The sequence below is a fragment of the Pagrus pagrus genome (genome assembly GCF_965226575.1).
Source record: "Pagrus pagrus genome assembly, chromosome: 4".
NCBI classification, from domain to species: Eukaryota; Metazoa; Chordata; class Actinopteri; order Spariformes; family Sparidae; genus Pagrus; species Pagrus pagrus.
This window is the reverse complement of record NC_140188.1, coordinates 22,729,130-22,746,845: the sequence shown is the minus strand read 5'-3', so window position 1 is coordinate 22,746,845 and position 17,716 is coordinate 22,729,130. Positions and strand designations below refer to the sequence as shown.

Below are 17,716 nucleotides of genomic sequence, written 5' to 3'. Positions count from 1 at the left end.
ACCTGCAATGTGTTCTTACAGTAAGTGCACATGTCAAACAGCTGTACGTAGTGGAACAGGCAAAATCTAAGTGACACTGCATCAATGTCGACCCACTAGTGTCTCATACAGTATAAATGCCTTGTTCTACAAAACAGGAATTTATTTTAATCTTTAAGGAGAAGAACTTTTGAAAACCACTTTTCAGATTTTCATTTTATTTTTTATGAATCATGGTTTGAATTTTAAATCTGAAAACACAATTGACTCAAGTACTAGTACATGAAGAGTGTATGTAGGTTATTGACTAACGTATGCAGTTTGTTCCACTGCTGCCTGTGGTGATTGTGCCTGGACTATATACCATCAATATTAAACCATTTTATTTAAATATCAACTCAAAGCAAGACACACTTACTGAATAATCCTATGTATGTATGTATGTGTGTCAGTTTAAGTCTGACTTAGATGTGATAATTGATTATAGTCTGACAAAAGTAGCACATGTAGCAACGTTTTGACTGTGTGACTGAATCTTAAACAGTCACACAGTGGTGTGTGTCAAGCCAGTGTAATGATTACATTGTTTCTAGCTGCAGCATTTCTGCCAGCTTCACAGATGCTGGACCTTTACCTCCAGCAAGGATAACACTCATGGCTGCACAGCACTTTGACCGTCTGGGTTTGTTTTTTTCCTCGAGTGTTTTGGTTAAAAAAAAATGTTGCGTCAACTACAGCTTGTCATTATTTTCATCGTGCAGTGTGAACACTCTTCACATGGTGTTCTGCTCATGGCAACAGTACAATTACTGTAAGTATTCAAACGCATTTTATGAAGCTTTTAACTGTTTTTTTTATTCTGCAGTGCATAAGATGCATGAAGATATACAGCAATGATTAAAGGTGGTCAGAAATCAATTGTTGTAAAATCAGGCTAATTCAGCTGATGGAGAGATTATCTGAAATACTTCATGAAATGTAGTTATTGGTTTAAACTTTTCTGATTGGGTGTAAAATCATGAGAATATTTTTGATTTTGATTTGAATCTGCTCTGACCTAAAGTGGAGCTTGGTCCTCGATGTTGCATTGTTTTATCATGTGTCGCTCACATTCTGTGTGTATTGGATGTGTGGATTGTCAACGTTTGTGTGTAAGATTGGGAACAGTGGAAGCTTGCAGACACAGTGGAATCTGCTGTTCAGCAGGCTGATAAGAGCAGGGCTATTTTGAGGAAGTGGTGCAGTATCTTTCACCAGGCTTCACTGCTTCCACCTCGCCCAAACATTTAAATATTTCAGACACACAACTGCGCGCAGTTACCATCAGAAGAAATGCTAATAAGTCTGCAAGTTCTTCAAATTGTTTCATCGCAGAAGCAGTAAGATGATGAAAAGTAGCTTCAATAACTTGTCAGCTGAGAACTAGCAATTTAACTTCCTCCATGGCCTACAATAGAATGAAAAAGCGTCTTTGCAAACTATCAGTGTTTAAAGACTAGAAGTCTGTGACTAGAAGATAATGTGATGCTTAAACATATGCAAATGCTGTTTGATTTGTGGGGGTTTAACTGGGCACTGTAGATTGTTGTCACGGCAACTCCACATGAAATTGAACGTGTTTTGTTCCGCCTCCTTGCTATCATATTCAAAGGGCATATCAATTGTTTATGAGTGATGAATAATTCGGTGAGGGCACATGTCAACTTTTTGTCCTCTTGATTTCGAACGAACACGCTCTAAAAGACGGGGACGCGAGTAATAACACTTGCATAAACTCGAAACAAACACATCTGCTTGTACAGCACACGTGTCTTCCCTCTGAGAGAACAGCTTGCAGACACGACGCACCTGCTGCAGAGGAGACTGGAGCTGAGATATGAGGGAGTGGAGCTGAACTGATATCCCACAAAAAAACGATCTTTTTTCACCCGACGTGAGCTGTTATGTGATGGTGAAAAGTCAGCAAATTCTAAATGAGTCCCCTGATAATATTCAGTGCGGAGTCTTTTAAAGAGCATTAATCTTATCTCTGTCCTGAGTCAGCACACATGTACAGTATCATTTTAATATGGATCCATCACAGCTGCTTAAATGTAGGAATGGCACGTACGCTGGACTTAAATTCTTACTTCTTAGGTCTTTTTTTTTATTGAAATATAACATTTTTCAACCTTAGTGCAGCTATATTTCTCTCTATTTTTAAAAGCATAATACATTTGCCAAGCAGCTGAGATCATTTGTTTCCAGTATTAATTAGTTTAAGTGGGTAAAGATAAATAGATATTGAATAGATAATTTCGCCTCTTTTCAGAAAAAATAGCATTTCAATGCTCGACACAAGGTTAAGTGGTTGCATAATGTCTACTGTAGCAAACTATTCTCAGAGAGCATCTTTAGTGCACCAAAATTATCTCAACTCTCAAAAATCGGCTTTTTCCATACATTAAAGCGTCCCCTCCAGCCTCGAGTAAAGCATTGCTACTGGTGGAATAGGATTAGAGCACCCTGTGGAGTTAGAGGGGGAATTAATGAAGAAACTTTCCCAACAGACCGGCTTCATCCTGGCAAGTGTTGCTGGAATGACAGGAGAATCCAAAAAAGGGAAATTATTCACTGAAAAACAATGTAATCTCAATCGTGTGCATCTTAAAGTAACAAGTTAACAATAATCTAAACATAAACTTGAACTTGCATCGTTTTTTGTGCGGTAATTACAGTCAGAGACCTCTTAAACATGCGTTCTTTATTGATGTAATGATTCATTGATACTCCTGTAACCCTCTTATGTATTATCAGAAGCCTTATCTCTTGCATAGCCCATGTCATGTAGCCCCCTCTAGTGTTATCACTTGATATCTGCATGTACAGGACAGGACTTCTGCCACTATGCGGACCAATATGCCATATACTGTACATATTGGCAGTTGCCATATATCTTTCATTGTTGCTGTGTATATTTGATGCAGGATGTTGAATTGCTAATGTTTGGCCAAGCAACAAAACATTTATGACGGACACTGTGACATTTCCCTGCAGGTCCCTCTAAAATGTTACATTAGTAAAACATTAATCGTTCAGTTTATACAAGGAGGTCTATGCCATGCACGTTTGTGTCCTAGTGTTTCTTGTGTGCAGGGGCAAATATTTCATGGCAGTTTACAAAGTAACTAATAGATGAGCTAAAAACCCTGACTCATGAGATTTCACACATTAACCTTTGCCTTGGATAACACAAGATGATATGCACCATCAACCAACCGTGCCGTAATGATTGACAGCCTCACATCTCTTTCTTGCCATGCAGCAGCCAGCAGAGCAGTCAGCAAAGCAGCCTGCAGAGCAGCCACGAAGATGACAACACTCGCTTCCTGACTCCATTAATCCGAGAGGAGAGGTGAGCAACATGTGTATGTTGTTGTTTGTATGTGTGCATGTGTGTGTCATCTCTGATTGGGCCTCATTCTCAGAAGAGAGATTCAAAGAATTAATGAAAATGTGACTTGAGGCTGATGATTAAATGACTGCTCAGGCACTGAATGTTGGAGATACACAGTAAAGTTAAAACTGTAAATTATTTTTTATAGCTTTGTTACAATGGGTTCAAGTCAGGACACACACCAGACAGTTTTTGTGTCTGGTCTACCAGGTCACGTTTAGGTTCATGCTACTGGGAAGAATAATCAACTCAAAATGTAAACATTGCCTAATTTCTGGCCACGTCAGTCTGTCTCGCATGCATTCTCCACCAGAGGGCGCTTCCTCTTCATATTAGTGCTCAAAAGCTTTGCTACATAACCCGTCTCTGTGTGTTTGTGGCGGCTTTTAATTGTTTTCCATTTTTTGTTCAAATGCAAGCCTTCGGCCAGCTAACATGATTGTCTTGGAAGAGACTTATTCTGTGCAAATGAAGCAATGACATGACATTAATGAGGACAGAAGAGCATAGAGGGTGTTTGTGTACTTGTACTTAAAAGGTATATTACAAAAAAAGCCTTTTTGTCAGTATGAACAGTCCTTTTTCCAGGTATCTGCCTATTTAATAGTATGTGTAACTACTCCTACAGCCTCTACTCCCCTATAGCTTATAGCTTGAGTTGAGAGACAGGCAGTATCATTATCTCTGTATCCCCTTGGAATATGCTGCAGTTGTCACCGGGGCACCAGTGACGGTCTTGAACATAAAATCAGTCATTGAACCTGCTGTGTAGGTGTGTGTAGGTGTCTGTTTTAAGCACGTATGTGTGTGTGTGTGTGTGTGTGTGTGTGTGTGTGTGTGTGTGTGTGTGTGTGTGCGCCTGGTGTCTTGGGATGTGATATGCGGTTTTATACCTCATACCTGCAGTGAAGTCATGTAGCCAGAAGGAAACTCAGCGAGTGATTTCTTGCCTACCGGGGGATTAGGAGGAGGATGTATCAGGAAAGTAGAGCTATCTGGATTACAGAACTTTTCATATATACAGTATTCATTTTGCCTTGAGATAGTTCTAATTCACAGTATAAAGAGCAGATACGTGCACTGGTGCAGGGCTCATTCTTCTTGCTTGTCCTACAACCTACATTTTAGGGTCGAAGTTTAAAGATTGGATGAAAGAAGTCAGTGTCCAAATATTTAACAGTATCTTAAAGATACAGTCCTGATTGTGGTCTATGATTAGTTTTGTTTTTGTGTTTTTTTAGAGATTGTCCTTAGATTAATACTGTTTAGCAGCTAAAAGCTTGCAGATGTTAGATTTTACCACAGTTTGCAGTCATGAAAATTAAGTTAAATTAAGTTATTTTGTCCTAATTAAAAGGGTGTATGAAATGACTGAAGCATCTGATCTAAATCACTGTAAAACTTTAAACTGATTGTTGGACCAAGGACAGCTTTTACACCAAATCACGGCCAACTTTATCCCCGTCCAGCTCTTGGCAAAGGTATTGACCTTGAATTGTAGAGTTCTGTCCTCTGGTCTGATACCTAATTTATCCCAAAAATGTTGAACGTTCTGATAAAAGTGGAACCGAAACAGAAAACGTGTAGGAATCCTCTTCGTCTAGCCTCATAATAAGCACCCACTCAGCTGCCTTTGCTCTCTTTGCTCTGTCTACCGTTCACTACACCTCCACTCTTTCTCTCCGTCCTGCACTCTTCCCCCATGTTCCTCTCTCTGGCTCTCCCTCCCGCGCACTCTCCTCGCTCGGTGTCTCCACTCGCTCGAATTAGGAAGCGGTATCTGTCAAACCTATGGGATTTCTCGCTGCTCTTCTCTTTGCTGTGCTGGTGATAGCTAGTGAGGGGCGTCTGCAGCAGCTGCAGGGAGAGCAGCGTTCTGTAGCCGGCTTTAGAGGGCACGGAATGTCATGTCTCCTCTGCAGGTAAAAACAGCTGCATTTCTTGCACCGCTGCCTCTCTACCTGTCTCGCCGCCTCCGTGTGCGCCAGGCTTGTTTTTTTTTGCTCTCGCCGCATCTCTCTGTTTGTCTTGTGTGCTGCAGTTTGCTCACCGTGCTATGTGCAGCTGCGTTTTCTGGTGAATTAACAGCAGGCTTATATGTACCACTAGCTGTGATTTTTTGGCTGCCTCTGCCAGATTTTCAGGGCATCTGCGGTGCTTCAGGGAGTGAAGACGTGAGGGCAAGTTTGCTCATTTGCAGTCATTTTTGTGTGTTTGCATCGGAGGCTTCTACTAAGTTTAACTCCCCCACTATAACTGCAGATAGGGTTATGTAATATCACAATGTGACTTTGCTGAGACAGTGTAATATGACTCATCAGTGAAGATGACGCAGCACATGAATGCGAGTTGTGAACCGGGATCACACATTGTGCCCTAAATGGGTCAATTTATAGTATTGTGTAATGTTTATGTAGCACAGTGCAATTGCAGTATTTCACTCGAGGTTGTCTATTAAATGCATGCGAGAATCCCCATTGTAAGCAAAGCGAGTTTATTTGTGTAGCACATTTCAAGCACATGGTGATACATAAGACAATAAGACAAGAAATGAAAAAACAAAAGGCAATAAAAGAAGATACATTGAAGTAAGATACATAGGTAAGTAGGATTTAATTAAATAAATAGAAGATAAAAATAGAAGTTTATAATAAGCTAAAATAGAGTTAGACTCATACTTAAAGTACAGCTATAGTGCAGCGCAGGATATAAATAATGGGTCCCAAATTTCGTTTAATAAAATGCAGTGTCAAACAGAAAAGCAAACAAACTGCAGATTCTAGCAGATCTCAAGTTTTCTGTAACTTTGCTGCAGATGTGTGGCGCATAAAATCTGAATGCTGCTTCTCAGTGTTTAGGAAGTCAGTGTAATGACCTGAGAACTGGAGTGGCAGCAGTGTTCTGAATCAGCTGCAGCTGTCTGATCTACTTTTTAGAGAGACCTGTAAGGTGTTACACCAGTTGAACCGACAAGTGGACATGTTTTCTACAGTAAGTCCTGCTGAGACAAAAGTCCTGTAATTGTCCATATACTTGTAAAGTGATAGTAGGCTGATTGTGGAACTGTCTGGATGTTGTTATTAAAGTCTAAGTCTGAGTCCAATTATATCCCAGGATTTCTGGCTTGATTTGTGGTCAGCTGAGCACTGACATTTAATGGTTCTTCTCTGGCTCATTAACAGTTTTATCAATGTTTAACTGTAGAAGTTTTTGTCAGATCCAGTCATGGATTTGTTCAATGCACTTACTCAGTGCCTGTATGAGACCATTAGTCACCTGGTGATATTTGTTATATAAATCTGTGTGTCATCTGCATAATTATGGTGGGACAGTCTGTTGTTTTATTTAATCTGTGGTAGTGGCAGCATTTAGGTGTTGAACAGAAGAGGCCTGAGAATGGAGCGGTATGTTAGCAGGTGTAACAACAATACAGGACTGTATAAAACACTACAATGTAAGCAGATACGAGGACATTTCTAACCTATTTCTCAATCATTATAATGGCAGTCTTACTTATAAATTGATTATTAACAGTTATTAAAGCTACATGACACTATATAACACTTAAGTAGTATAATGTGATAATATCAAATTACACACCTGAACAAAATTGAAGTTGAAATGTTTTATAAACCATATTTAAGCAGTTGTTTTTTATATGGTTGCATTAATTGACATTAATATTCATAAAAATGTGTAAATGGTTCATAAATACTGTGTAGTTGGTCTTCGAATATTATTTGGATGGTCATTATAAAGTTGCAACTGTTTATAAACTTAATTTATTTTTAAATTGTATATAAAGTAGTTCATTGTTTGATCCAGTGAAAAAACTATTAACTAAGGTTTAATTAACCGTAAATGTACCATTTATTAATGATGGGTATTTTAAAGTGTTACTAATAAATGTGTTTGTAATGCTATTATTAACAATTTCAAGAAAAGAAAAGGTCTTCTTTCACGTTCTTAAGCATCTATGCATTGTTAACAAGTTTGTTTATAAATTACACAATAAATGTGTATTAACCAGAAGTGTCACCGTGTTATCAAACACTCTTATTATGTATATAACAGTGGATGCTTCAAAGACAGCACAAAACGTTCTTGATTTCTTCTTAAAATTACTTAAAGGTGCAATATGTAGGAATATTAGTTTAAAACATTAGAAATGACTAAAATTATCAACAGAATAACAAAATCAGTTTTCATAATGTGTCAAAGATGTCTATGCATTGTGTTGCGGACTTACATGCTGAAGTTAGTATGCTAACCACCTAGCCCCCACCAAAGCTTCTGAGGTAGTGGTGTGCGGTGCCCCAAGTCTGGACCACTAGCTGCACAGCTAACTGAGCTAACTAGCTACAGTAACTGCAGCTACAGGTGGTGGTTACTCTGGTGGTTCGCTGCACCCCTATTTGTTTGGAGTATGAATTGCCAGATGTCCAGTTCTTACATATTGCACCTTTCAATAGTAGGTCATAATGTGTTATAAACCATTTGTTAATTGTTTATACTGTTTAGAACAGTAAATAAAGTGCTATCCTGTAAATATTTTGGGGATTGTATAATTGTTTCTATTATGAGTGGTATTTGAAGAAGCAATGCAGTACATAAGACTACAATGAATCTAAGCTGAACTGAAATCGATCGATTCAGTGCCACATAACTGAATTCTCTCTCCTCTCTTCTCTTGTGCAGGTCTGACAGTGCAGCCGACAAAATCAGGTGAGTCTGTTTACTACCCGTTCTTTCTTTACCTAGATAGGTGTGACTATACATCACATGCTGGTGGGCTTGTGGGACCGGCCCTTGCTGTCACCCCATTTGCCCCGTCCCGCCCACCCCACATTTGACACAGATTCACGGCTTTGTCCACCAACCAAGGTGTCTGAATACGCTTTACATTGGAGAGGCCAGCAGTGAATACAGTTGCAAGCCATGGAATGCCATTGTTTGCTTTTATTGGACAAACAACATCAGACACAAACAGGGCTTTGTGAGCTGAACACTATTGTGGAGTTTTTAGTCTTTTAGCTAGCCAACCGGTGGCAGGTCAGCACTGTGGACGGACACACACTGTGGCCACGGACACTTCTTTCCTCAGGGTGTGAGGGCTTTGTGTCACAAGGGACGCTGTGCCAGTCCTGCAGCAAAGGGGTCCAAGGCACAAGCTGAAAAGGTGAGTGACAGGTGATGATGTATTTAATCTGTGGTGCAGCACATGAGAAATGTTGGGATGGGGATATTATGAATAGTTGGTCCTCCATGCCTAACTTTAGTGGAGAAGCACTTGAATTTGTTCTGGCGTAGTATCACTGCATAAAAATAAATAAGGGACAACTTTTACCTGGATTCCATTGATTCCCTGACAATATCTACATGTATTACATGTGGGTTTGCATGTTTTTCTGTGTTTTCTCAGTGTGCATGAGTGGAGCAGTAGAATTTTCCCGGCTGATGTCTGTGTCAAAGCCCTGACTATGTATTGTGCTTTGTTTAAGAGTAATTATGACCGTGAGAAGTGATATTATGGGCTTGTTACGAGGCCATAACCATGAAAGCGCTTTGCTTTTTGGCGGGTGAGTGTGTGATCAGTGATCAGTCAGAAGAAGTGGTGTTTGACTGGTGCGTTTTCTGAGCTGAGTGGACACTGTTATTTTTGGTGTATTTGTATGTGTGCACTCTGGTATGTGTGTGTCCGGTTTGGTATGCTTTGAGTGGTCAGTCATGCGAGTTGGTTGACTAGCAGACTGGGTTTAAACCACCAGGAGTCTCTGCAGTCTAACAAACAACCAAGACATGGTTTATTTAACACGGTTTGGCAACTTCATCATAAAGTCTGTTCCTGTTGCCAAATTACATGAATAAAACACAAACGTCTTCTTCTGTAAATAACTTTCTAACAGTGAATGTAAGATTTGTTTTAGTGCAATGTCTCTCAAGCCAGTAGTTGTTCATTCAAATGGAAATTAAGGGAAATTAAGCGTTTAAATTCCTGTTGTTGAATTGCTGCTGAATGAAGACACAGAACATATTCACTAAAAGTCAGATCACTTACCCGATGGACTGCAAAGTTTGAAAAACCACTTTCATATAAGAGTGAGTGAGTTTTCTAATGTTGAGTATGATATGTCGCAGGAAGTCGGCTATTAGACTGTGAAGTGGTGCTTCTTTTTGTGTTTGAGAGTCGAGTGTGCTGTCATCACTTAATCTCAAGCAAAGATGTGTTTGGTTGTTTCAGCTTCATGGTGCTGAATGAAGTGTGTATTTCACATTCATCTGCTGAAGGGACAAAGTTTCATACGCTTGATCTGAGTTTAAAAACCTTTACCTGCATGATTTGGTGGCATTACATCTACTGAGCTAATTCTAGCTAATTCTCTACAAATAGAGTTCACGCTGGTGCCAAAGTAACTGTTAGTGGAAAGTGACGTGAGAGAAAATCAGGAATAAATGATTCAGTATTAAAATGTCCTCAGGGTGGAACATGTTAAAAAAAGGGTTTGAATGGTTAACTAGCTCGAGCCACCAATAAAGTGAAAATGCATTAAACTGTTGGCAGTTGTTGATATAATGGATACATGATCACACTAACAGAACAAAATTAGCTAACTGTTCTGCAGCCTTACAGCACTCAGAATCCCATATGACATCTGTCTCATTTTATAATAATAAAATAATAAGCTGTCCATCCTAGACATACAGGACACATAATGTAAAAACGTCTCCGTCCTGCTTGTCCCCAAGCACATCTTTTGTACAATGTTTTGTTCCTGTGTCCCCTGTAACCCCACTGCAGCTATTTCCTAAGTGCTCATGAGTCACACAAACTTCACAAGATCGATACTCAGTTTGTTATAAAGCCAACTGTAAATAATGCATGCAAAAAGCCCTCTGGCTGGATTAAGCGAGCAGGATGCAAGTGCTTTTGGAAACTCTGGAGTTTGCATGTTTGAACGGAGAGTCAGTTGTTGTCAGTTTGTCTACAGGCAGAAAGAAGCTGTGATGTATTCCATGGCTGATGAAATAAGTGGCTGCTGAGTTGACTAATGTGACTGTAACTGATCTTTTCTTTATATTGGCTATCATAGAGTTTTGCTGCTGAGATTCTCCCAAACAGTACTGTATTGTACTGCCTTTTCTGTCTCTGCTCTAATGTCCGCATTGTTCTTCCGCCGTCTCGATTGCTGGATTATCGATCATCATCTGTGGTTTGAGACATTAGCTTCCAGTGAAGGAGGTCAGCATAATCTGATCTCACTCTTTACTTTGTGCAGGAGCCTCAGAAAAGCAAGGATCCAACACACGGAGTAAACGATACCCACAAAATTGACGAGTTCCCGATTTCTTGTTCTGAATGACTTTCAGACAAGGAAAGGATGAGTCGAGCATAATCGACCCAAGATAGCATGTTTTGAGGGACTTGAAATTATTATTATCCAGTCCAGGCTGGATTCAAATCAGAAACTTTACTGACATTTTCCCCAGATTTGTTGTTATCTACACTCTTGAATTCCTACTCACAAAAAAAATGTTTTATCTATATTTACACATCTTACACTTAAGTTTCATCTAAATGTTTCATATCACTGACAAGGCAACAGTTTCTCTTTATTAGCCTTATATGGGTACGTCTACAGCTTTGTTTTCTTTCTAATCTTATAATATTATTTGTTCGTGGCATCTGATTCCTCTGGGCAATCTCCCCCCATGATACATGTACTGTAGTTGCACACCAGATTATATCAGCACATCCAAAAATGGTTATGGTGATGATGAAAATGATTTGAGTAGAGCTGTAAGAATTATCCAATTAATCGTTTAGTTGGTAGAAAGAAAATCAATTGACAAGTATTTTTATAATTTATTAAAGGGTAGTTCCACCAAGTTAACACATTTAAGTGTGTTTACAGGTTTTGGGGAGTACTGCTGCATATGTGAAATACTAGTATGAAAACAAACCACTGCTCTGTTGCATTCCTGAAACACTGTCGGACTCATTGTGGACAGTTTGAAACAAATGATCAAAATAGAACCAGAGATATCACCTTTTTTGTTCCAAAACCTGGTGCATACATTACCCACAATGCAACTTAGTCACTGAGTGACATCACTGGAGGCAATTTGTCAGATTACATGCAGTTTCCTCTGGAGCCACAAAAGCCTTGATGCTTCTTTTTTTTGAATATGCAGTAATACTTCCCAAGACCTGTAAATACACTTTAATGTGGAAAAATGGTGAAGTTACCCTTTAATTATTTAGCTCATTTTTCAAGCAAAAATGTTTGCAAACCATTTGCCCGTTTCAGCTTCTTCAATATAAGGATGTGTAGCTCTTTGTAATTTATGATAGCAAAGGAAGAGTGGCTTTTTTACATTTTATAGATTAAATGAATCATTGTGAAAATAATCGGCAGATTAATCGATAATGATGAATAATCATTAGTTGCAGCCCTACACTGTAGATGTAAGTGAGATTCTTGCTTAAATTAGGTCATTGGCTTTGCCAGGGTAGTTCTGTCTGCAAGATGCTATGAATTCATGACGCAGTTGCTATCCCTTCTCCATATTCATCCGTGTATGTGTGTGCGTGCAGCCACCATATCGCTGATTTTGCTGCTCGCACAGATGCCGTGATGCTTTATAGTCGAGGACCGCGAATGCATGCCTGCAGCTTGTAGCGCAGACAGGAAGACGGAGGAGGAGGAGAGACAGAGAAGAGAGCAGGGGAGGGAGGCTGATAAAGCAGGGAGACGAACGAGGAAAGGAGGCAGAGGACCACCCTTATCAAGCATAGCCAAAGGGACCTTCCCCCACACACACACCATGGCCCGCCAGCCAATCAGAGCGCTCGCATCCTTGACCCATCCTCCCTCGTACAACTGCTCATCCATGGCTCAGCGAAGCAGATGTGAGGTGATGCAGGCAAAGGAGGAGAACACTGGTTTAGAGATATTTCTATCAGGATAGCGGCTTCTACTCAGTCTTGCGGCTCGTGAACAGGCATTTTAGCTGAACAAGTGTCGTCTGTATCACCTCTGTTGGCCACTCTCAGTCTCAGACATTATTTTTCCTCTGGCTGATTTTGGATGTGCTGTGTAAGAGAGGAGGACAAGGAGGGATTTTATGAGGCTTGGCGATGATGACAAAGCATGCTGGACAAGTGACAATCTGACAACGAGACAGCGGGACAGTGATTGAAGAGAGGCCATGAGAGCCAGGAGAGAGGCCAGGATGGTGTCTGCCTGTTCACCATGCACAAACATAAGGTCAGGTCTGATTTCTCTTACCTTTCTTTTAGCTGTGCTACTTTCTTATGCGGTGGTCTTTAGCGTGATCAAACTGCACACCGCCTGACATGCATAGGGAAAATGTGCATGAATCTATGGCTTTAATAACTTTTTGAATTAAGAAGAAATGGTGGAGGCATTGGTGCCGTCATTTTCATAAACACTTTGACATTAATATGAGAGATACAAGATAAAAAGATTTAACTACACAAGTATTACATGTTGAAATGACATATCTCTCCACATCTAATCTGATTTGCACTGTTACTGTATAAGAAACCCCACCCTGGATATTTTCATATATACTACTATACTGTATGTACTACAACTACTACTACTACTACTACTACAACAGGAAAAATTGTAAAGATAATCCATTATACACTATATAATCCAGAATTCGTCCTCTGGCTGTCTTGATAATCACCCTTTGATTATCTACTGAAGTAAGTGCTAATGTACTTTCCACTGACTAAATCACATAGCCGAGATGACCCCGTTATTGTTCTGCAGCTGTACCCTTTTCTGTGTGACCTTTGCTGAGAAAATGCTCCTGCTTCCTTTCTGTCCAAAGCAGACTTTCAAAATGTCAATGACAGTGTTTTGACTTGCTTAAGAAATGTAGCGTTAAAAGATTTAAACCTGCATTTTACAACGGGAATAATCTAAAGCCGCATTGTTCCTGTTGTAAAAGGTGTAACAAGCTATTTTTTTTTTTACACTGAGTACATCAGGGAGAACTGCCAAGCTGCACAGAACTCTGTGACCGCATTAGCTATTCCATATATTTTAGTCTTGTGGGTGTGGCAGGGCTTTACATTAGTGTATTCAGTGACTACTGGGTAGCTTTTGCTTTATTCTGCAATTAAATCAAATAGGAGAAATATGTCTAAATGATTAATATACACATGCCTTTACCTTAACCTGATGAATACAGGGAATAAGTCACCCTATGTCCGTTTTTTGCTATATATCTCACACACACACGTTCGAGTCGAAGGGATTTTCCAGCTGGCTTCTGGGCCTCCTAAATCTCCACTGTGATCTCTGCTCCCCTGGTCCATTAAGGGCAATTTGGTTAGATTTACTGTGCCTGTCGATGGGGATACAGGGCAGTCCTAACACTGCTTCAGGTTACCAGTCCGTGATAAATACTCCTGGCAGGTATTACTGCGTTACCCTCACATAACTATATCTTTAGCCCTTAAATGAATCACGTATGATAGTCATTATGGTGTGAAAAAGAAGTGCTAGTAGCTCAAGCACACTTTGATTCATTATTTCTATTATGAGACAATGAAATAATAGCTCACTTCATATGCTTTAATGGAAAAAAATAGGGTCAGATTTCTTCTATTAAATGGGCCTGCTGCTTCACACATACATATAGTGTCAGGCTGTCATACAGCGAGACATTTACAATATTTCCTTACAATTGCAGTTCATTAAATCCACCACATATTGATTATTATTTTTTTTGATTAGAATATGTCTATGTCTGCTATCTATATCATATCTATCAGTGTCTTCATAAGTCAATTTGACATCATTTTAAACTAAATACCTCTGGCTGTGCAGTTCATTCATGTTATTATTAACACAATCTTTTGGCCATAGACATAAGATGGAATTTTATTGAATACAAAACAATAAATTAAAAAAAACTAGTTCAAGCAGAATGAGAAGCTATTTTACCAAGTAATGACTTTCACTCAATGACTCAATAAGAGGCACATTATATGAAATTTATTGACATAAAAAAAAAATGTAAAAAAAAATATCAGTGTCTTCAAAATGCTAAAAATGCCTCAGATATGTCTTATAAAGAATCCTGTGGACAGCAGTGAGGTCAGCCACACAAAAGCTGAACCAGAGCTGAATCAGGCAGTGAACTCCACTCTGGTGCTGTTGGTCAGTGAGATCAAAACCTTCTCTGACAGCACTGTCCATTTAGCCACTAAGTTCAGATTCAAACACACACTGTGTCATGTTACTGCCCTAAAATTCGATTTCATGTGTAAAAGAGTTCAAGTCAACAGTACATATTTAAACATTTTTAAATTTGTAATATCAGTCTAGGTAAACACCGTGTTAAGGGGATTAAATGTTGTTCAGGAGGGACCAGCCTTGCAGCATCTCTTGCCAGTTGGTACAGCACCCACAATGGGAACAACTGCTGTAGTTACTGAATTTTAGATATAAACCTCAGAACAGGACATATGGTTCTTTATCTGCAGACTCTAATTTTGCCTTCTCTAGTCTTAATAACTTCTTCCACAAATAAAACTACCAATCTGAGCCTGAGTCATTACCATGTCACGGCCTGTATTTTGGGCCAGCTGTTGATGTCCCTCAGTGTAGGTGATTCATTAAGCACTCCTGTCTGTGGAAAGTCTGTCTGTCACTGGCACACCCACTTACCGCTTTTGTGAACGGTCGTGTTATCATGCTGGGTGGACATCTGCCTCGCTGTAGAGTTACACAAGGAGATGTGCCATGCACATATGCCATTTAATGGTATGAGCTAAACTAAATTTAGACCCGTCTTTGTCTTTCAGTGATCATTTTTAGAGACGCGTCCGTCTGTTGGAGCTGAAACTGATACCAATCCATTTGTTAGTTGTCCAAAATCCACTTCATGTACTGTCTTATTAATGGAGTATTAGCTGTAGGAGGGATTTTAGGTCTGCAAGATAAAGAGGCCGGGGTTCATTCAAACCATTGTGCTAACCAAAGTATTAAATTGGGGCACTTATATGAAGGCAAGTATAAGGATATAGGTAGTTTTCACATCACCTTACAGCCCCTACTGTAAATATCTGAGTGGGCCGTGTGTCTGTCTTCAGGCCCTCACTGCTGACTAATCACAGGGCCTCTGGTGACTCACAGTATAATTCACATATGTTCATCAGCAAATCAATCCCGCTGATCACGCTAAATGTGCCCCAGCAGGGCATCATTTAATGTGTTTTTTTTCCTCTGCAAATAAGCAGTCTTATCCAGATGTGTATCCACAGGGATGAAACTCAGATATGTTGTAGGTGGAGATTCATCTGTTGTGTAAAACATCATAACACAATTGTTCAATGCTGAACACATCAGCTCCGTCCAGGGGTTTAGCTCCATAGAGCTGTTGAGGATTAACACTAAACTCCAAAGATCTCCACAGTCCAATTCAATTCTCTGTGCCAGATTGGCTTTCTTAAACATATTTCGCCTTTAATGGAAAGCCTGTTCTTCAGGTTTCATAAATCACGCTGTGTAATCTGTAATCTGTCTCCTCTGAATTGCCTTCCTCTGTAGCAGCCATGATTGATTTCCCTTCTGGCTGATCCAAAGAGGCCATGGATTATTCTTACATAGGGCTTCCTCTGTTCCTCTGCATCCTAAGTGAGCAGAGCACCCAGGGTCAATTTAAACATCCACTTTCAAGCTCTCCGTAGTCTTGGGCGAATATTGAAGGGTTTTGACACAGTGCGTTTATTATGCATCAAGCATTGGATAAAACGTTAATGCTTGTGTGTTTAATCTTAACAGAAATGTCCTCTGTTAATCAATTTCTCTCAGTGAGAAGATATTAAACTCGATTAGCTCACCGATAGGCATAACATCTGCAGAAGGTGTTGCACAGCTGAAAAAAATATCCCAATAGGCACTGAGAAGCTCAGTCAGGGGTAAAGGAGTGGGAAGAAATTGCTCTGACTGGAGAGGCAAATGTATTATAAGGTGCCACAGCAAAAAATGAATTGATTGAATAGATGGAGGAGTGGTTGAGGGCCTCTGATCACAGTGATTCATGGTACATGTGGGCGCTCTCTATTGAGTCACTGGCGGCTGCAGCGACTGGAGTGAAAGGACTGCACTCTGTAAACCCAATTACCCATTGCCTCCCTTTATACACACACACACAAACACACGTAATTTTGTGTGAAATGTTAGCCTCAAACAATTTTGTTTGTTTTAAATTACCAGGATTAGAGAAGGACTAACAGCAAATGTCAGAGCATCTTTACAACCACGTTAGGGCTTTTCATTCGAAGTCGAGTGCTCATCAAATAACCACTGAGATGACAGAAAGTGAGTTATTTGGTCCTCTCTGTTTTCTTATCAGTGAAAAGCTCATCTGAACCGACTACAGGAAACACCAAATAAAAAGTTTTGGTAACACTTTAGATAAGGATACACATACTCACCATTAACATTTTGCTTATTAGCATGCATATAAGTAGCATATTGGCTAAAAAAAAAAGCAGTTGAATAGTTGTTTTATCAGACTGATGATTATCATGTATTATTCACCCAATAACAATGATCAATTCCTGTTATAAAGATTTAATACAACCATAAAGGTGGGACCAACCTGGGGGTAGGTAAAATAGCGTTCTCAGATGCCGCAATCTGAATGGACTAAACCTCCAGGTAACTGAGCTCGAGCTACTGTTAATTACTACTGCAGTGACAACACGACTGCTTTCTTGCAGGGATAGCGCAAGTCTTTCCTTCTCTAAATACCCTAAATGATGTTAATTCAACATGGCATAACGTAGAAAATGATTGTTTAAACAAATCTATTCTCAACAACGACTAAAGTTCTGTTCACTTTCTGTTGTCAGGCCCTGATTGGACTGGTGTGATGCATTATGATGTGACTTATTACTACACTGCGCTAAAATCTCAGCTGAATGATTAGTCTACAACAGTACACAGTGTCAACAAGTGGTTGTGATAGTTGACTAATAGACTACTGGGTGGTACATATATTATGATCTGATTACATCTGATTTAGCCTTTTTGTGGGGGATACCGTGGACATGCTGTGTCCTCAGCCACGGCGACGTGAAGATATTCACAATTATCCTGATTGGCAATTATCCCGATAATGGAAATTCACCACACATAACTTACCTTGAGGGTTTTTATCGCGATCTGCGATAAAACAATTTATTGCCTCATCCCCAACATGGGCCATATAAGATAGCAGTACCACAGAAACCACATTCACACTAAATTA

The 17,716-nt window shown here is 39.7% G+C and overlaps 1 protein-coding gene across 12 annotated transcripts in view; it reads left to right on the top strand.

Annotated features, from left to right (window-relative positions):
* The window catches only part of gramd1bb (GRAM domain containing 1Bb), a 127,172-nt gene that overhangs the window by 58,448 nt on the left and 51,008 nt on the right, over positions 1-17,716 (top strand). For 9 of the 12 annotated variants that reach the window (XM_084351305.1, XM_084351298.1, XM_084351300.1 and 6 more), the window contains 2 exons: positions 3,284-3,373; positions 8,114-8,140. In XM_084351305.1, coding sequence (XP_084207431.1) covers positions 3,284-3,373; positions 8,114-8,140 — 117 coding nt within the window. Of the gene's footprint in view, positions 1-3,283; positions 3,374-5,204; positions 5,338-8,113; positions 8,141-12,245; positions 12,685-17,716 lie in introns of those variants that run through there. The other 3 variants (XM_084351293.1, XM_084351294.1, XM_084351296.1) reach the window with 3 other exon arrangements.